Here is a 21,433-nt window from a genome sequence, read left to right as displayed (position 1 = left end):
AGCCGTTGGCAGCCGCGGCCGGCGGTTCCCAAACTCTGCAGCGCCCTCTCTTGGCACCGCGCGGCAGCGCCCGGCTCCCCTTCCGCATCCCTCGCGCGGAAAGCCGCAGCTCCGCGGCGTTTCACTTCTTAAACATCTACTTTATGTAGTAAAATCTCAATTTGCCGTATGTTTTCGGCAGTAGTTCTCCTTCTATTTTCTTATTTTTTTTTCCCTTCTCCCACTGCCATTTTGGTCTATCAGCGGACCCACATCAGAAAGCTTCGGTCGTCTCAGGCTTTTTGTATTTTATTTTTCCTTTGCTGCAGAGATCCTGAAGACTTTCCAAACTGCAGATTTGGTGCTGTAAAAATACAAATTGTCTGTTCTTTTGTAAACCTTCCAGTTGTCAGTGTTCTCTTTCAAAATAATAGAGGAGCTTGGAATCGCCCATGCTAAAATTAAGAATTTATAACTATATGGAACAGATGTTTTCATAAACATTTGCTATAATTAATTTCAACTAGGGGATTGAAGGAACAAAGCAGTTTTTCCCTCTTCAAAACTTTATTGCCTTTTCCCCATACAGTGAACTCAGAAATCTTTGCTTTAATATTGTTAATGAAACAAATTTACTCCTCTGTTTGGTTTTCATTGTGAAAAAGGAAAGCTTAATTTGGACAAGATACGGGTCTTTGAAACAACGAAGAAATACCCTGAATTTCAAACATCACATATAAAGGCTTAAGATGCTGAGCATAAGTGTTTAGGTGCTCATTTCTGAGACCACAGCTCTGCAGTGTCAATTGCAAGAGATGCCTACATATTAGAATAAATTTTATCCAGATCAGTCTGATGAATCTGTGGAGTAAATAGCACAAAGGAATTTTATGTTTGAAGAGTTGTGAACCTTGATGTTAAAAAAAGCAAAGGAATCTCATGGTATTATATATAGTTTTAATGCATAGTAAAATGCTTATTGTATGTTGATTACCCCTTTATACTCACAATAAAGGTCTGCAATCTGTTAAGCATTTTTTTGTTGGTGTTTGTATTATATGAGGAACGCATTTTGACTAAGATTATTCTTCCATATTTATATTGTCACTATTTTGGGGGAGATATTGTTTGGAATTTATATAGTTTAGGGCCAGCATTTTGATACTGTTGTGAAGAAGAAAAAATATCCACGTTTATTGTTCTGTTTTTACTAGTTTCTGTATTATATCAATATCATTTGAGGAAAAAAAAATGTTTAAAGTTTTAAAAAAAGAACAGCTTAATTGTTTTACACCTGAAAGAACCAGTGCAGCTGCAAGGATTTTTTGAGCAAACTAGAATTCCTGACTGATCTGTCATCTATAAAGTGTGCAAAGAAAAATAGGTAGCTGTCATTAAAATTACATTTCAGCTTTCAATAACCATTTAATGAGTAGCGTAATTATATAAGTATGGTACCTCAAGTACTTCACTCAATAATTAAAAATAATCTCATCTTTAAAGTGAAAGCGCTATAATTATTATTTGACTTAACCAGGACCACTGTTGTGATCTCCAGTGGCACCTCAGATTGTTCAAAATGGTTTTGAAAGTATAAATTAAAATTGGATAAATCATTAAATTATTAAGCTTTTAAATATGCTGAAAATTAATATAGCATGGAATTTTGAAGTCATGTTATAAGAATTGACAGCCTTAGACTGCAAGCATAGATTTGTGTTAAAATTTGACTTGTCTCTAATCATAAAACACTGCATTAATGATCAAGTGTTTATATCAACTTAAATTTTCACAACTGTTAAATAAATCTCGTGTTTTAACAACATTTTAACCTTTGATTAGAGTACAAAGAAAAACATTAAGCAGAGTGCAAACAGGTCAGCAGAAGGATCTGTCTCCATTATGACACTTGTAAGCAAGGAAATGCACGGTTTGGTTACCTAAGTAGGATCACTTTTATCACAAATTCCTAAACTGCCCGCCATAAAACCCTTTCATAAGTGGCACAGGATTGGTAAATTGGTTTGCACTATATAAACACGTGTGCCCTGCCCACATACAGACATGCATATGTGTGTGTATACATGCATGCAGAAATATGGCTATAGCTAAAGACAATTCCTCAGTATCAAAGTATATTTTCAAAAGAAAAAAATTGAGTTTGATTTTTTTTTTTTTTAAATTAAGAGTGCAGCCATCAAGCAAGGCCATGTCACTCGAGCTTCTTGTCTACATGGACTTGCAGCTGGTTATGACAATATCCCACCCCTTCCCCTTAAAAAGTCCAGTGCTGAATTTTTATATCTCACAGGAAATTGCTGTTTGTAATGAAAGAGATGAGGGAAATAGATGAGGGAGATATGTCTGATCCCTACATCATTCTTCACATGCTTTTTTTACTCTTGCTGAGCACATGCTTCAGCTCAGTGTTCATTGTGCCTGGAGCATACCCAGAGTGTCTTCCCACCTGTGAATTGGGGGTTGGAAATGCTGTCCAGTTTCTCTTATTACCTGAAGTGGAAATGGTGCACTGCACCTTGAAAAAGCTCTTCTGTGAGAAAATACCCTATTGGTTGAGTCACCATCCCTGGAGGTATTTAAAAGACATCTGGTTGGGTTTTGTTTTTTTTAAGATGTGGCACCTGGGGACATGGTTTAATGCTGAACTTGGCAGTGCTGTGTTAGTGTTAGGTCTTGATGATCTTACAATCCTTTTTTAAACTAAATAGTTCTGTCATTCTATCAGTGTAATAGGCTGTTAAATAAAAATATGAAAAAATAGTGTGCAAGTTTAAATCAGGCTTCTTGTTAAAATTTCTACACATAGTTTTCAGATAATCTTCAGGAAGTGAAGGCATCTTCCTTATTCTGGGTTCTCCCATTTTATGCTATGCCTATAATCGCAAATATGTTCTTGACAAGATAACAGTTACTGCAAGTGACAAGCTCATGTGTTCTGGGTGAATCTAGTACCTTAGCAAGTGTACAGTTTGCAAATCCTTCTCCATGCATCTCAGAAGTTTAAAAAAGGTAGCATTTGAAATGTTCTTTTTTTATTAGTTAGTGAAAGTGTCAATTTTGAGTTACACAGCTTCTCTTGAAGCAGCCTTCAGCTGCATCCAGCAGAGTCAGGTCCCAGCTGCCCATGTCCCAGCTCCCTTTAGCCCTTGGTCTCTGTGCAGAACAGAATAAAGTGAGGCAGTTTCAGGAGGAAGTTTTCATTCCCAGGAGAGGGAGTTGCTACAGTTAAAGAAGCAGCAATCCAGGTTATTTTCAGGCCCTTTGGAAGGATACAGCCTTATTTTATTATTGTATTAAAACCAGTAACTGCTCTAGTGCTGAAAGCCATACTTACTTTGATACAGGTGCTTGTTACAGTATTGCTCACTTCCCTTCTCTTTCCTCTGAAAGTGTGACAGGATTTATTTTACCTTTGTCCCCTAGCTTGTGGATTTGAAGTTAAGAAAGCTTTTCACACAGTCCATGGTAGGGTTACTAGAGCGTTTCTTCAGCAAAACCTTTCTTTTCATAATTGAGTTTCAGAAGGAAATTAAATATTAGATAATACTGAATCAATTCTTTAAAGGGAACCACAATTTTTGATACTAGCATCTTGAATCTTATATTCATGACTGTTCAGTATACATCCCAATTTTACCAGAAATTTGGGTCATTATCAGTGAAGACAGAAGTAGTATATGTGTTCTACTGAGAGTTCACCATATCTTTGAGGAGGAGTGACTGGAACTTTCCTGAGGAGAGGTGATCCAGGGCATGGATTCCCACAGCTTAATATCATTAGTTAGTGAAGCAGCAGTCTCATTTGTCCTCTCTATCACTAACTATGGAAACTTAATAGGATTTGCAAAAAAGCCTTTTGGATAAAACTAGGTAAAATTTAGAGAGTCTTCTGTTAAGAAAATGAATACTTTGGTCTTTGCTTTATGACTTTTATCACTTTCAGTGAAAGACATCTTAATCATCTTTCAAGGTGTCATAAGAGACATACCCATCTTAAAGGGGGTAGAGCAGCGGAGCGATTGCAGAAGGGATTGTTCCATTAAATCCTGGGTTTGAAAGCTGAATACACCTAGCCCTGTCCAGTTTTGGTAGCTGCTGCTGATGATATGATGAGGTAGCAAAAGCAGCTCGCAAAGAAAGTGCCCAAACAGGGACTTGTATGATTATGAGATTTATTAGCAATGGGTATACAATTAAAAATGCTAAACTATTTTGGCAATCATTTTAAATAAAGATATTGTCTTCAGAATAAAGCAAGCAATGTTAGAGTAGTTTGTGAAGAACAGCTCAGTGGATGTGGCAGACCCAGGATCCCACCAACTGTGGGGATCCTGGTAAACAAACAACTATTATCCTTGTTTTCTTTGCAAAGTCCTGTTTGCTCTTCAAGCAGGACAAATTGTTTTCTTGAAAGATGATAAAGTCCATGCATTGTTTGAGATAGTCTTAAAGTTCATTCTTCAGAAAGGAGGAAGATTATTTTGCTATTCTTGAAAAGACATATTTTTTTAGTGTATCAACTTAGCATTGTGAGTAAGATCTTTTTTTTTTTCAATCTGACTAGTCTGGTAGGTGAATGCTTAGTTTATGTATAAATGAAGCGCAGTAGTGCATTCAGGACCCATTTCGATGTGCAATGTCCCTGTAGCACTTGCCCAGTATCACTGCACCTGGCCATATGGCTTTAACAGAGACTGAACATAGTTCAGTCATTTCTCTGAATGCTCAGGATCAGATGTGGAGATGGGTAATATATGAAAAAGCGTATTACTGAAAATTGTCCCAATATGGGAGACTATTTTACAAGATATGAGAAAAAAATAAAAATGAACAGATGGTTATTAATAACGGGAGGGTCGGCTCCTGGATGAAATCTCTGGTGTTGTTAATTTAGTTAAATTTAGTAAACAAAAACCAGATTGATTAAGTAGGATTTCCATTTTCAAAATAAATGGAGAGAGCTAATTAGTGAAATCAACTGGACTGAGTGATTTTAGACTAAGATGTAGTAGAGGTTTGGGATTTATTTTAGACAAAGGTACAAAAGTTAATAAAAATCCCTGCATTCCAAATTAGATGAGAAAAGAAACACTTGGAAGTTCTCTGCCAAAGTGAATGATTAAGTATTTTTTAAGGAGTGTCTGGAATAAGCAAAGATCCTCAAAGAAACAGAAAAACAGCTTGATCTGCAAAGAAGGGCACATCCTGGATATCAGAAAGTGTGGGGTTATAGTTACAATCAGCAAAAGTAAGTTGAATCAGATCATAAGATGAGAATTTAAATAAACAGGAGAATATTACTTGACTATGTAAAGAAGCTTGCTAGGAAAGAAAACTAGAACCATTCTGCAGTGTGAATGGACAGATGATACTAAATGTAATCCAGCTATGGTCTGGAAAGGAAAATGCTTAATTTTCAGTAAAAACAGAATTTCAGGCAAAGGCCTGAAAATAAATGAATAAAATACATGGCAGTTTTGGGTAGATGCTGGAAATTAGCAGAGCTAATAATCTGACTTGCAGACTTCAGGAATATTGACAAATTCTACTGCATGGAACAATTTTTAGTATTTTAGTTCATGGCTGATGAGTGGAAATATAGTGCCTTGTACTTAGATTAACAGGAGAAAGAAAAGTGGTAGCAAAGCACCTGCATGGGCTGACCATTATCTGTGCAGGGCTTTAAAAAAGTTTTTTAGAAAGAAGTGCGAAAAGCAAAGACAATGGCATAATTTTATTGCAGTTTTTTTTGTTAAATGGGACACTGTGGCCAGCTACCCTGCTTGCATTTCAAAATATATGTTCAGGAAATACATTAAATCTGTCTGGACCTCAGCAAACCATCTGATGTAGTTCCACAGGAGATGCTGTGAAATAAAAAGGATGGGGATTAATGAAGTATAGTAATTTTAGGATGAATTGAGAAATGCAGATTTTAATGAAAGAATTCTTTTTAGTGAAGCTTGGGATTGAACCAGTTTTATTCAATATTTTCATTTATTGTTTTGCCACAGAATGGGCAAAACAATAAATGAACTTACTTTTATTAAGTAGAATGATTGGAAGGTAATATAATTTTCTGAAGAAGAAAGGACTGCAAACAATATGACTTTGTGTGAACTACAGTATTGCACTAGCAAGAATTTTTAGTGTAAAGTGTAAACTTCTTTTCATATTTCAATAAGAAATGGAGAGTAAATGTGCAGGCATGTTTGGTTAAGGATGGCTGTAAAACTGCAACATGGAGTGGCGTGACTATCGGCTGTATCAAGCAAGATTTGTTTGATAAAGAAAACCACTCTCCAAATTATCAACCCTCTGAACTTTGAGTATGCTGTCTATAGCTCCTTTCCCTCCTTTTCCATGTGTGAGAAGAACTGAGTTAAAGAAAATGGGGAATACAAAGCCTCATTTAGAAAATGATTGAAAAAAAAAAAACTTGATTTCAGTCAGCAGAACAGAGAAGAGAGTTGTGCAGTGCTTCCTGTAAATTAAATAAGGAGGCACACAGGGACATAGGAGAATTATCAAGCTGAATGACGGGGCAAGAATAAACAGTATAAAACAGGACAATGAAATTGCTTTGAAAAATACATGACTACTGGTTTTTAGTGGTCTTTCAAAAGAGGAAGTTATAGAAGAAAAATTTCTTTGTAATCCTTGATTTCCAGCAATATCACTGTTCTATGTATCACCAGCCCACAGGATATAAAATAAGATGTTTGGCAGACGTCTTAATAGGTACTTTCAGGGAAGCTTTGAACGTGTGCTATGACAAAAAAAAAACCAAAGTGGTATCACAAAGTCAGCTCAGAATTTCTTGCAGAACTAATGAACTTTTACATTTTTTTACTTAATGTTGGTAAAATCAAGCTCATCTACTTATATTGTACTTCTGAACCCTATACTAGTTAAATTGTGTTTAATAATTTGAGAAGGGTCTCAATCAAAACTTTGCATGAAATTAAGTATCATATTTTCAGAACATTCAGACTCCAGTTTGAACACGGAGGCTAGTTAAGATGACTGTAAGAATTTGAATAGATAAAGTTGAAATTTATCTGTGTATGTTTTAGGAGAGTTTTGTTGTAACAAAGTTACCATATATGATAAAATCAGTTGCAGTTGTTACCAATATTGTGTTTGTATCAGAGTTTGTCTTACAACAAAGGTGTGTTCTCTTATTTTTTATTAGGAGGATCAAATGAAAATGGAAGTACACCCTCCACCTCAGATTCAGATGGAACTTTTATTTCTTACAGGTTGGTAATTTTTTTTATTTGTTTTCTAATTTTAGGAATGTTGATTATAATAAGAAGCATAGTCTATTGAAAGCAAATTAACAGGTCCTATACTTTGGGAGGATTGGGCAATCTAAACTGAAACAGCAAACAAAAAATGTGATTTATTGAGGAATGATCTGAAAATTTGTTTTCTGGATTATTTCTGGGTTTTTTGGAAAGTTGTTCAAAATTCTTAATTAATGAAAGAACAAGATATTTGATTTTTTTTTGTGGTTTTTTTCCTACAAAGTATTCAATAAAGTAAATTCACAGCAACTAAGCTAAATGTTGAAATATTCAACATTCACCAGCGACCACCTTTCTGATCTTCTCCAAAGTAACTGGATCTATGACCACATGGAACTGTATTTCCTATTATTTAATAACAAAAAACAAAGCCAAGATTAGCTAAATTTGAGATTATTTGACAGGAAAATGATATTTCAATTTTGTTGGCAGCAAACACCAGTTAAAGAAACTTTTTTTCAGCAATGTTATTGAGCTCGAATCTTGCTTGGGTAAATATCAGCGGGTGTTTTGTGCTTGAAAGCACAGAAAGCAAATCAGCAGGTGTATGCTTTCATCTTTCACCCTGCAAAATACTGACTCTTCTACAAAAACTCTGCCCTTGTGACTAGTAAATTAATAGTATGACTAACCAGAAGGATTGCATCTGATTTTCATGTTTAAGTATGGTAAAACAAAACAAGCTTACCACATGATTATTTTTGAATCATTTAGTGGACTGTGTTGGTTGGCATATTTGTCGTCTTTGATTTGTGCTCTGCTGGAATCTCTGCTTCAAAGAGGTTCAGGCAGGCAGGAGGAACCTGCCTGTTCGCCTTGTGCTGGTTGCAGCCAGCTGGGTGGGGAATGCTGTGCCGTGGTGCAGGCACTGAGCTGGGCTGGTCACGGGGAGCCTCGGGCATGGGGTGGCAGGGAGGAACACAATGCTGGAGAACCTGTTGCAGGCTGGAGACAGAGAGATTGCCAAGGAGAGCAAGGAGCAAACAGCCTGGTCTTGAGGATGTTGAAAAGAAAGACTTTTTGTAAGGACCTAGAGAGAACAGCAAAGAGTTTGCTGCAATTCAAACAGCCAGAGGAAGATTCTGGACTAAGAGCAAGGTTGGAACAAAGGCTATGCCTGAAGGGACAAAGTGGGACTGGGGTGGGTTGATTTAGGTATCCTTAAAATTCTCTGTATTCTCATAAGTCGACTGTAATGAAACCTGCTTTGTGATGATGTAAAACTCTTCTACAGTAGTTAGTATACTCACTTTGGTAAAATATATTAGAAGATCCATTTTAGGGTTCTGCATGACTCTGTTCCTTGACATAGTCGTATTTTCTGCATGCAACATACTGTCTAAAAGAACAGCTGAAAAATAACACCCAGGATAATCTTCATGTTTTTAGGTGAGAAGCCTATGTAGATAGAGACCACAAATGCAGCTCTCAAAAATAGGCAAGATAGAATTTAACCAGATCAGCAAAACAAAGTTGAGAGCTCTCTCTGCCATTAAAGACAGGAAACTTATTCCTGAGAGTCAAGAGCACCAGCTGTTTTACCTGACAAGTGTCAACTTGAAGAAGAAGCAGCCAACTTTAGCTAGACTCTGGTTCCGTGAGAGTGTGGAGCTGTGGAGCTGGGATCTCAGCCCTTGTTCTCACCCCTGCTCCACTCAGGCAGTAGCACTCATCTCTCAGGGACCTAGTCCAGGGAGCTAACCCAGACCAACCTGTTCGTTCTTTGTAGGAAGAGTTTTCTGATGACTTCGTTCTCAGTATCCTCCTGCCAAAGCTTCCGATGGTATCCCTGCCGATGCAGGGAATGTAGCTAGTATGGACCACTAGAAATAAGTGGGAGGACAGAGCATGGTACCCTTTACCCTAAATCAGCCTAAACATTAGTGACTCTTTAATGCTCCACAGATTAAGTGGAGGTAAAGGCTGGTCTTTGTACCTCTGTATTCCTTAGTCCAAAGTGGATATAATAAATACGACATTGGGTACAAGTTCCACTGAATGATACTCGTATTGTCAGAGAGAATTACAGCCTAACTTAGAAAACTGAAGTTAATTAGTCTTTTAAGAGGGGTCCCATATCTTATTGCCGAAGTATTATTGATATAAGTAAAGGCAAGATAGTAAAAAATATATATATTGTTTGTATCTGTATAGGGGAGGTATATATGTATACATATATATAAAAGTAACCTCTTTCATACTTGATGAGCTATCACCATTATTTAGTAGTAGTGCTTGAGGTGTGAAATTTATATTTGTTGCTCAGCGGCAAGTAATTCCTATCATCTAATAAGACTGCCTGTAATTTTCATGGTTGGGTTGGATATGGTTTTGATATTTATAGTTCTGCACTGCATGTTAAGTAAAAATGAGAATCTAATACCTTATGAAAGGTGAATCCTAAACTGCCTTGGAAGGTAACGATGGTAAATGGTTCTTATTTCTTTTAGGACTCATTGGAGATTTTGACTTATTTTAGGACACTGTCAAAAATAATGTTTTACTAAGTTAGTAATTTGGTAAAACTAATGATAGTCTTGTTTACCCAATGCATTTTAGTCTATCATATTTTAAAGAAACCAGCTAATGAATTTTTGTCATAAAGGACACGGTGTTTAGATCATGGTAGATGTCATGCATGCAGAAGGTTAATACATGAAAAAATGTATTGAAAATTTTTACTAAAACAAAAATTGCTTTATATTTTATCAGTAATAGGCCTTCACAACTTAATTAGAAGAGATGGCACCAAAAATATTTGAATATTAATAAATTTTGTTATAAAAGTGCTCTTAAAAACGTTGGTTTCACCACAATAAAAAATAAACCCTAGGAGAGGCTGCTTGATTCCCACATTTTCTATTTTAAAGGACAATTTGACACCATCCAGTAGAAGACTCCAAGTGTGTATGATAATAAAGGATTACATATCATTATTCTTTGATATATTTATGATGCTCCACAACTATTTGTATGGTTTTATTTTTAATATGAAGGTGTCACCTTAGAGTTTGTGACTCTTGCTTGTGTTGATCACAGAAAAGATTTAATGCTGCGTGTGTTCAGATAGTGAACATTTTCCTTTAGGTCATAAAGTTTGTAAATAATGTAAGTGAAAAGCACCTGGGACTGGCATGTATTTCTACATATTCTTTGAGTTTGTGAATGTGTCCTGTCAGGTCACAGAGAATTTTGTTGCTGGTCTTCAGGCGCTGATGGAAGTATCTTTATGTACCTGGGAAAAAGCTTTACTAATAAGAAATTACAAAAATTCTATTTCCTAGAACCATGCTGTCAAAATTAGAAGTTCACTATTAGAAATATCTGAACAAGGATTTAGGCATAAAATAACTTTCAGCTTTTAAATGTAAAAAACTTAAGGAAAATATTTGAGCTCTGCTCTGCTATGTTATTTTACTACTATGGTTAAAACCTTTTTTGGATGTCCAAATAGGCTGGACTTCACCAAAAGGAAAAGGAAAATAGATGTGGGTCTTTAGTTTCAGTATCTGCAATGCAGTGCCACTGGAAAGCAGAAATACTGTCTTTCTCCTCCCTTCCCAAGGGCAGCTGACCTTCTCCTCGCCAAAGAGGTGAACCCCTTGCCAGCACATATGACTACAGACTATTACATTAATCTGTTTAGCCTCAGTACCAGCTGCTTGCATGTTTTTAATTATCTTATTAGATGGTATAACAGTGACCTATGAAATAAAATGAAGGTGAGTATTTTTTAACTTTATTTTACAGGCTATTTTTCTAAATATATTTTAATGACCTAATTATGACTTTTAGGGAGAGCCATTGATGCAGGCATTCAATTTGGCTGATAGAATCTAACATCTCAAGGACACTTATTTTCTTTCAAGGTGGATTCATACATTAATACTGCTTCTAATAAATATATAGCCTAAAAAAGCTCACTTTTCATACTTGTGTTGTTAACTTACTTTATGATTCAGAGACCCATGACTGCTATCTTGGATAATTTCTTAATACATCTCTGCACATATATATAAGTTTAATTCTTACCCCATGTATCAAGATAAAGTTCTTTCCTCTGTGGCTTAAATTCCATGATAAATGATGATTGCTCAAAGCTGTGGGTTGTGTAGACAAGGTGTATTCCTTCTTCTGCTCATATTTCAAACCGGCAGAGGATCTAGTATAAGAAAGACCTTTGTATTCCATTTTCTCCCCCTGACTTCATACAGATTCTGCTTACCAGATGTTTCCTTCCTTGATGCAAAAAGGCAATGTGGTCCTGCTGGCTGAGGCGTTTCTTGTGTGCCAGCCAACTGCAGGGCTGACACAGAGCGTACAGAAGAAAGACGGCAAGGGGTGCAAGCTGTTCCTCCTTGGTTCTTCCCACTTCCAAAAGTAGTGCTGAAGCCAGTTAGGTTGCCCTTTGACCTGTGACTTTCATTGGCAGTTGAGCCATAAGTGGCTACATAGCCTCTGTCCTTACATGTTAAACATACTGTGAAGATGAGTGCAACTTACATACCGCCACCTCATGAAAAACTTAGTCTATTAGGAGGCAGCCCTTTTCCATCTACACAACCCTGTCTAGTCTTGTTCATACACAGGCAATGTTACTTTATTGTTTTAATTTTAAGCCACTCCTGTACAATTATAATCTTATTTTTCCTGATTTTGTTCACTGTATGTCCACACATAATCAAGAGTTGTAAAGAACAAGCTTGTTTCTATGGGCTTTTCAATTATTTTGAAATAAGAAAAATAGGGTACAGAGGGCAATGCAGTGAAATTGTCACTCCCACTCCACTCCACTCCGCAAGGAGAATTCACAGCACTTGCATCCTTTCTCTCTTTCCACAGGGAAGTAGTAAAACTGGCATCCATGTTTGTTTTTTCTTATCCTAAACTGTTAGCTAGACACTGTTCCGGTTGATGCCATTTACATGCAAAGAGGCCTTTTCAGTACGAGTTAATTTTGTCTGGGAGCATGTAAACTCTTTCCTTGATTCTTCTGAAAGATCATAATGTGCTAAGAATCTTTCTCTGGATGTGGTAGAGTGTGCCAGCACTCTCATTTTGTCAGTGTTTGTGATGTCGTTAGGAATTCCATCTTGCAAATCTCCTTTTTCCAGCAAGAGAAAGTGACTGTTTGCACTGATCACAGGTTTCCTCCAACAGGTTTTTTTTACTCCAAATCCTGGAAGATCACTGTAACACCTGTTAAAAGCTTAAAAGATTTCTGATTTTCACTGATTTTTTAAAAAAATTACTTTCCTTTTTTTTTTTTCCTTTTAAGGAGACTTACATAATTTCCATCTCTGTCTTGTCAAATTTCTGTTATTTATTTCTTCCCTCCATAGCTGATCCTTGCTGCATTCCTTGCCTGATGTCCTAAGGAACTGGTGGGGGATATCATAAGACAAGGAAGAATAAATTGTCATTAAGGAACTGGAAACCTATATTCAGCATACTTTTTCTAAGATACAAACATTTCAGCACAGATAAATGGTGGATTTTTTTTAACTTTTCCAGTGAAAATTACATTACTGTCTAAAGACATAGAAATGGTAATATAGACTTGCTTTCTTGTTTTATGCAATGTAATAGGGAAAATCAAATTTAAGACATTTACTTAAAGCTTGAGATGCTTTTGACAGAGAACCAGAAAGAAAGGATTGAGTTGCCAACATCTTTTGTTGGTAGAATGCTTTTTTTATGGATTGGCTGCAAGAAGGAAAGACTTAGATTGTGAAGAGAGACCATAGAAGAGAGAATGGTAATTTCTAAAATCCATGGAAAGCAAGTGAAAAATTTTAGTTCACTCTTAATTTATTCTGTTGTACTTGAAAATCAGAATATATACCACTGACACCATAATCAACTGATGCCATGTTTTCCCTTACTAATGTTTAAAATGGTTTTCATAATGAATTTCTTTTACTTTTCCACTCTTGATAACCTTCATACTTCCATGGCAATTGGGAGATGTGACTTGAGGACAGCAGGGAATTTTCAAGAAGGCTGAGAAGGAGGATTCAGGGAAATAGGCCAGTTAGCTGCACCTTGGCCACAGGGAAAATGGAGAAGTAGGTAATATGCTGGGGGCTGGAAAAAGGACCTGGGGGTCCTAGCAGTCATCAAACTGAATGTGAGTCACTAATGCTTCCTTGCAGCAAAGAATGTGACTAGCACCCTGGGATGCATTAGGAGCAGTGCTGCCAGCAGATCAGAGTTAGTAATCCTTCCCCTGTAATACCTCCACACCTGGAGAGGTGTCCAGCACTGGGCTCCTCTTTACAAGAAAGACATGGGCATACTGGAGAGGCTGTTAAGATGGTGAAGGAACTAGAGCAGCTCTTCTGTGAGGAAAGACTCAGAGAGGTGGGCATGTTAAGCATGGAAAAGAGAAGGCTCAGGACATCTTTTTGACATCTGTATCTAAGTGAATGGAAGAAGGGACACAGAGATAGGCTCTTTTCAGTGACACCCAGCAACAAGATCAGAGCTAATGGGCACAAACAGAAGCACACAGGTTCCATCTGAATATCGGGAGGCACTATTACATCTGGTTTTGTTTGGACGATTTGTAGAGCCGTAGCTTTTAACTTCTGTTGTGTCCTATAGGAAACTCTTGCCTTTTCTCTTCCTTAACAAATGTATGTTTGTATAACAAAGCTGCAGGCATGTGAACACACACAATTCACAGAGCTCTGCCTAGCTGTGGGTATGAGCAGAAGGGTAAAACAGCAGAGGGGAACTCTGTAATCACAAGTAGGAAGTGAATGTTCTACGTGTACATGCAAAGGATTCCAAAGGTATTGGGATATTTAAACTTTTTTTTTAACCTTTGACCCTGCAACTGGCAAACTCAGTTACAATAAAAAAAAAATAGTTGAACATAATATGTACATTTTGTCTCATCATTCTGTAAATGTATGCAGAAAGTAGTGAGTAGAGAAAAATGTGGTGGTGAAATTCAGACTTTGAAATGGCTTGAACAAGAATTCTTCTATAAAAGCTGAACTGGTTAAGAGTTGGAAATAATGTGCTCTCCAAAGGCCAAACTTGTCACTTTGGCTGAGAACCGCCAAGGCAAAGTGGACAGTTTAAAATATGGAGAAAGCTATCTTGGGCTTCTGTGTCAGACCTTGTGCTGTGAGGAAGGGTGCTGGCAGAGCATCCTACTGCCAATGCAGCCTTATTTCAGTTCCATGAACTGTGCTGCATGCACACTGGTAGCTTAAAGAGCATAGCTAACTAATAACTTTATTTGCTGGAATGTTTGCCTTAAGAAAGTGATTTTACCTTTCTTCACACAAACCTTTTTAACTGTATATCAGCCAAAAGTAGATGAAACCTGAACTGTTTAGAAAATCTGCCCTTTGAATGTTCAGCCTCCCAGCAACACAGCCATGCATATTCACACTTACATGGCTGTTAGCTCTGCCACGTATCCTGAGGCAGGACTTTGAGAAACAGAGGAAAATTACATATATTTTCCAAGCAGACTGATAAGCCTTCACATTAAAGCTGTCAAGTGGATTTTCAGGGTAGCAAATAAAAATCTGTGTGTTTCAGAAATGTTTTTTAGAAATTCTACTTCTTATTACTTGATACTACCTTTCAATTGGGTTTTTTTTCCCCTCTGTTTATATAGAATTAACTCTGTCTTTATTACATTCCTGGCAGTTCCCTCACTTTTTTCTCAACTGTTGATTTTACAACATAATAAATAATATAAACTATGCATATTTCTTGGATTTATTCAGTATGTTTGAAAGGAATTGTTGCCTCTATTTAAATATTTAAATATAGATACTTGATGTTCCTATCAATAAAGATCTCATATTGCAAAACATATGACAATAATTTGAGAATTAATTTTCCTTTTGATGGCCTATTCTGTAGCCTGTTGCTTCATTGAGTGCCCCTGAGGAGCTGAGTTTGGGTCTCAACATTTTAAAAAGCACATTCTGAAGATGAAAACCAGTATAAAAATGTGAAATTGGCTTTTCTGGAAGCACACGTGCCATTGTTTTAAGATGATTTTGCCAATACTAGCAGTGCTGCTCAGGAACTTTCTTTGGATCTCTCTAAGGCTACCCATTTTATCCTTTAATATTGGTCTAGAGGATGGAATAAGCTTGAGATTTAGATAGAAATCCTAAATATGTATGCAAATGTTTCAGTAGTATAGCAGTATTCTTCTATAGACTGGGGAATATTCTTTGTTATCTAAATGTTGTAAATATCAAATTGACCTTGTTTCTGCAAGGAGAAACTTTTTTTTTTTTCAGAAAAAAAAGGGGATTTCAAAACTTTGCATGAAATATTTCAAAAATGCATGAGACAAAATAATTATACACACTATCTGATGACCCAGCAGAGACTGGTTTCTTTGTTAACTGCAGTTTCACCTGAAAGTGAATTTTGGACAGTAATATTTACTTGGTAAATCTGAGCCCCTGCAGTCCCAGAACTGGATCTTTTGCCCTTTTTCAGTGACATAGATTGTAGTTCCATGTGGTTCTTCACATTTTTACATTTCTATGGGTTTTAGTGTCTTCCACAGAGTTTTGGTAATGTCTGAACATGATAATACAAAAATACTTCTTACACTAGTTTTAGACTTTGGCAGGATCTGCATTCATACATTCCACCAGCTTTATCCTCTAAATCAGTAAATGAAGAAGCTAAATAGCAGCGATTGCTGTCTGTGCTGTACCAGTGTCCCTCAATTGTATTTCTTCCTCTTCTGAACAGAGTATATATTTTGTAAGGAGCCTTAATGGGCTACCATTGCATTCTTCTGCACATCTATGCTTGATCTATTGGTTTTACCATTATGCTGCAGATTGAAATTTAGCAGCAGAGACAGGGGCAGGTCTTCTGCTTCTGCCTGTCAGTGGAAGGTCTTTGTTACCTCTCCCCAAAATGCACCAGCTCAATGTAAAGCTCTTGGAACTATTTGAATTTCAGACTTATTTCCTAGGCATATTGTTACGTTTTTGATGCCATACATTCTGAAAGAGTTTATAGTTGCTCATTCCTCTCTATACCTGAGCAATAGTGGGATTTCAGTGACTTTTACTAAAATGTCAGACCTTAGAGATTCACATTCCTTTTCTAGAATGCTATTTAAGTGCATGTAGAATTTCACTCAGACTTTCTGGTGTAAAGTCCTGCTTGTTGTGATCTCTGCTAACAGTCAGCTGAGAGGAACATTTCTGTTGCAGGCTTCTGTATATGAAAATCTGATGCTTGTAATTGCCTTAACAAGAATCATATCCACAAATCATATCCTGTTGTGAAGAAAGAAAAGTAGACTTCTATATATAGTTTGCTCAGAGGTCAACCTCATTTCTTGTAAGAAAATGTGTGTCTTAGAGCAGACCCCAGTATACAATTCTTTGGCAGAGAGATTTAAACTCTTGTGGTTATGACATAAGTGCATGTTTCAAAAGATGGAAAAGATGGAAAGGAACAGATGAGAACTATGAGCAAATCTTGCAGAATTAATCCCTTCATTGATTTGCCTGCTTTTTCTTTCATACATATTGAGTATTTTTCCCACTTTGAAGTAATGCAACTGTCCCTACCTCATGCCAATAGATATTTCACATTGGACAGCTACTGCAGAGATAACGCATATGAAATTAAGTTTCTTAAAGAGCTATTACCCCAACAATTTCTTTCTCATTCAGGTCTGCATTGGTTTGGCATGGCCTGGTTATTGGTAGCACTGGGGGGCACAAAGGTGTCATCTGAGAGAAGCTGCTGGAAGCTTCCACCATGTCTGTCCGAGCTAATCCCTGATGGCTCTGAAGATGAACATGCTACTGGCCAAAGCTGGGCTGATTAGAGATGTTAGTAACACCTCTGTGATAAGATATTTAAGAAAATCAAAACAAAGTGGGTCAGACACAGTTTTTTCTTAAAGAGGAGGAAGTGAGAACATATGAGGGAAAAGAATATGGAGACACCAAGGGCAGTGGAGAAAGAGGGAGGTACTCCAGGAGCCAGAACTGAGATTCCTCTGCAGGCCGTGTTGAGGACCATGGTGCAGCAGCTGTGCCCCTGCAGCCCATGGGGATCCACGGGGGATGCAGAGATCCACCCACAGCTCATGGGGATCCACGGGGGATACAGAGATCCACCTGCAGCCCATGGGGGATGTGCCCATGCTGGAGCAGCTGGATGCCTGGAGGAGGCTGTGATCCAGTGGGAGACACAGTGGACAGAGGGAGGCCCCTGCTTCCAGGCTGAAGCAGCCTGTCCTTGGAGTGCTGCACCCCATGGAAAGAGAGAACCACATTGCAGCAGTTTTGGGAGGACTGTGTGCCTGTGGGAGGAGGTCACACTGCAGCAGGTGTTTGGCTGCTGCTCATGAGAGTGGGGGAAGAGTGCTGGGGAAGTTCACGAGGTGTCTTCCGTGGAGGGACCTCACAGTCTCACAGGGGAAGGACTCCTCTCTCTGAGCAGTGGAAGAAAACCTTGGATGACAAACTGACCACAACTCCCATGCCCTGTCTCCCTGCACTGTAAGTGGGAAGGAGTAAGGAGTTGGGGGGAAAAAAGGTGTTTTCAGGGCTTCTTTTACTTCTCATTATCCTACTCTGTCTCTGTTATTAGTAAAGTCACTTTGCAACTTTAAGTTGAAGCTGCTTTGCCCTTCAAGTGTTTTCTCCCAGTCCTTATTTCAACTCAACTCATTTTTTTTTCCTCTTTTCTGTCCACCTATGGCAGGAGTGAGTGAGCAAGTGCCTTTTATGAGTGCCTGGCATTGGGCCATTGTTAAACCATGAAAAGATCTTATATCATATGTATTTATTATTATTATGAAGACTTTACAGCATGTGCAATAGTATATTAGATAGGATACTCAAATAAGAATCTAAAATGAGAAATATTTACAAAATAATTAGAAAACATTAACATTGACATTTGCCTTTAATTGTACAGTCTACAGGTGGTATAACAAAGGATCATGCATTTAATTTACTAGTTTGATTAAAAGTAAATGCATGTGCTTATTCATAGTTTAGGTGATTCCAGTTAGCTCTTGAAGTCCTTCACTTTGGTGAAACAAATGGAATGTGGCAGACTTGAGTTCCAATCTTTATTGTTCATTTCATGTCCACCAGTTGGTTTTCTGCAATCCTGGGTTAACAAGGCTCTTAGATATTTTTTTTTATGTGGTAAGGCTATATAATTTTAAATGTTATCTTTTTAGAATTGATTTCTTGTTCATATTATATGCTGTTACTACTATTAAAAGTCCCTAGAATTGTAAAGCTTAATTTATTAGTCTTCATTCAAAATAGTTGAGAAATGAATTAGTGAATTAGAAAGGATTTGAAATATCATTCAGCTCTACTAAAACTGAGAGAGATTCCAGCTTCCAAGTAATTTCTTTTTCAGTTGCTTATAACTTTTTTTTTTTTGTGATCCTAGCAGCCAAGGGGGAATGCAGAGGAGATACAATCTTGCCAAATTTCTTTTGGCGGTTTTAAAAGTAATTTGGTTCAAAACGTGTTTGGAATTGCATTACATTTTTTTTTTTTTTAAAGGCATAATATCTGCACTAATACAATTTCAGAAGTGTTGAAATTACTTTCTTACTGTGTAGCAATCACTTCCAGCAGCTGGTGAGAAAAATAACCTGAAGAGTTTCTTTCCTCTCTGTTCTTTCTTTTCACAGTTGCACAGGTTGAAACCTTTTGCTAACTCAGCTGACACATTGGCATTTTCAAAGACATTGTGGGAATGTCATCCGCTTGCAGAACAGTGTGAATAGCTTCAGAGTCTGACCTGTTGTGTGCACAGGGGAATGTGTCACTCTTGAAACACAGCTACCTTAGGGAGGTGGCTTGGCAGGAGTTATAATGGCCAATGATGCTACAAAATTTACAATGGCAAATGAAGAATATTATACATGATAGAAACAGGAGGGTTATTTAGATAGACATAATATACTCAAGTTACTGAAGTATAAATGACTGTGAAAGAAAGGCCCAGATTTTTCTCAAGCTGTGTCTGCTATATACCATACGTTGTATTTAAAGGAGACAGAATCATGGTAAACAATCGTAGGCAGCTCCCTGCAGAAGGTGAGGATGTGTGGGAGACAAAGAGACAAAAAATGACCAGATAGTCTTTCTAACTTGGAGACTGGGGGACGTGAGAGGAGTGAAGTAAGCTGCTTCACACCATTGGAATGATTTGCTGCTCTTTTGGTCACCTGGGGTTACTGGCAGTTGGGAGAAGCTAAAGGCAGCCCTAAACCCTGCAATTTAACACTGCTGTCATCATCTTTGCGCTTATCTAGTATACCTTTGTTTCTCAAAGTAAATAATAATCAAGACCCAGAAGTAAACAATTTTTAATTTTTTTTTTTAAGAATGTGGTCCTAGCTGAAAGGTGATGCATTCACAAGCACAGGACTTCTGGTCTTCTTCTGCAGTTCTCAGCAACTATATCTTACAATTCTGTTTTAAAAAACTCGCTCTCCCAACTCAGCTTAAAAGGTTGAAAACTATCTAAGTTCATCTTGCATATATTTAGGGCAATTTGCAAAACCAGAGTTTGCTGGTATTTAGTATAACCCACTCTGTGACCCTCCTTAGCAAAGTAAATGTGGTGAGATCTTAGCCTGGAGTCATAATAGTAGTTTCCCTCTTCCTGGTTTCATTTGGTCTCCCAGGGAGAAGTAATAGTCTCCCATGTGACAGGGGGAGGAGGAGATGTTCACCTTAAGGACATGCATTGAAAATAAATCTGAAATACATTTCCTTACTCCTTACCTTGAAATTGCCCTTTGTATTTTAGAATGGCTGCAGAAAGTCTGTGAGCAAGTCCTGGGCTACTAAGACTATCAGATGGCTTAAACTGTTCTTGAGATTCGTTTCAGTAGAAGTTGCAGGAAATATAGGTTTAATTCTTTTATTCAAACTCAGTAGATGGTTTGGGACAATTAATTTCCAATTGTTTCCCAGTAGAGCAGATTTACTTGTATATTAATGAGGCACAGGTGTTAGGCCCCTGGTGCCTGCATGCCTGGGAGGCATATTTAGGTTGTTTATCTAGTCAGCCATAGGTACTGCAAGGTACTCAAGCTTGCCTTTAACAGTTTATACAGTGAGGCTTTTTAATTTTTTGATGTTTTTTTAAATTTGCTAGCACCTGTTAAAATTTTAAAACTGATCATGTAGAAAGAAGTAGGAGTGATTTCAATAGTAAATAGCGCTAAATGTTAAAGAAAGTCATCTTCTATGATGCTTAACTGCCCAGCTTGACATTAAGAAGAAAAGAAGGTTCATTTAAGCAAATACGTCATGTGAAGAGCTAATACAGTCAACAGAGTACTTTTCTGTTGCATATTTTTGGAATAGGTACTTCTTTGTCTACAGCTGAAACATGAATGTGCTTATATTAATATTCATTTTTCTTGTTTATTCACTGAACTGCAGTACCAACATTTTAGAGGAAATGGAATAGCCTCCATAGACATTATGAATTTCAGTAGCTGGCATAATTATAGCGATCTACATATTCATTAAATCCAAAGAAGAAATGTGTCCAAAAAAACAGCCATGCGTTTAGAAGTGGTACACAACTAAATATATACATTTTAAAAAGTTGCTTTCCTCTGCTTATCCAAAATTGTGTGGTGTCATATAGTCCTTAAATCAGCTAAGGCTTTTATTTTGTTTAAATGTTCATTCCTTTTGCTTTTGCAGTAAAGAATGGGAAGAACTATTTGTAAACAACAATTACTTGGCAACTATACGGCTGAAGGGGATTAATGGGCAGCTGAGAAGCAGCAGGTTCCGTAGTGTTTGCTGGAAGGTAAGAAGAGAAAATATTTATTTACAGTTTGTGGTTGCAATATATCAACACATTACCTGATGCGCTGGAAGATTATTGATGCAAAGAATCATGAATTTTCCAAGAGACTTCATCCCAGTGTTTTCCTACTCATTTTTATAATTCATAGGACATTTGCTAACCACATCAAGTTGCTTTAAAGCTGAATTGCAGGTAATAGCAAAAGAATCCTAGGAAAGTGTATCTTTGTACTGGCGATATGTTTAGAATTTTGTGCCACACAGCCATCTCAGTATCAGTGCAGGGAAGTCATG

General features: G+C 37.3%; 1 protein-coding gene across 7 annotated transcripts in view; it reads left to right on the top strand.

Moving 5' to 3' along the window:
- Positions 1–21,433, top strand: part of TBC1D5 (TBC1 domain family member 5) — a 288,758-nt gene that overhangs the window by 126,229 nt on the left and 141,096 nt on the right. For all 7 annotated transcript variants that reach the window (XM_015618197.2, XM_015618202.2, XM_015618201.2 and 4 more), the window contains 2 exons: positions 7,196–7,262; positions 21,032–21,140. In XM_015618197.2, coding sequence (XP_015473683.1) covers positions 7,196–7,262; positions 21,032–21,140 — 176 coding nt within the window. The remainder of the gene's footprint in view (positions 1–7,195; positions 7,263–21,031; positions 21,141–21,433) is intronic.

Source organism: Parus major, chromosome 2 (genome assembly GCF_001522545.3).
Source record: "Parus major isolate Abel chromosome 2, Parus_major1.1, whole genome shotgun sequence".
In the NCBI taxonomy this organism is placed as follows: Eukaryota; Metazoa; Chordata; class Aves; order Passeriformes; family Paridae; genus Parus; species Parus major.
Note: the sequence above shows the minus strand (reverse complement) of the source record. Positions and strands in the feature narration are given on the sequence as shown.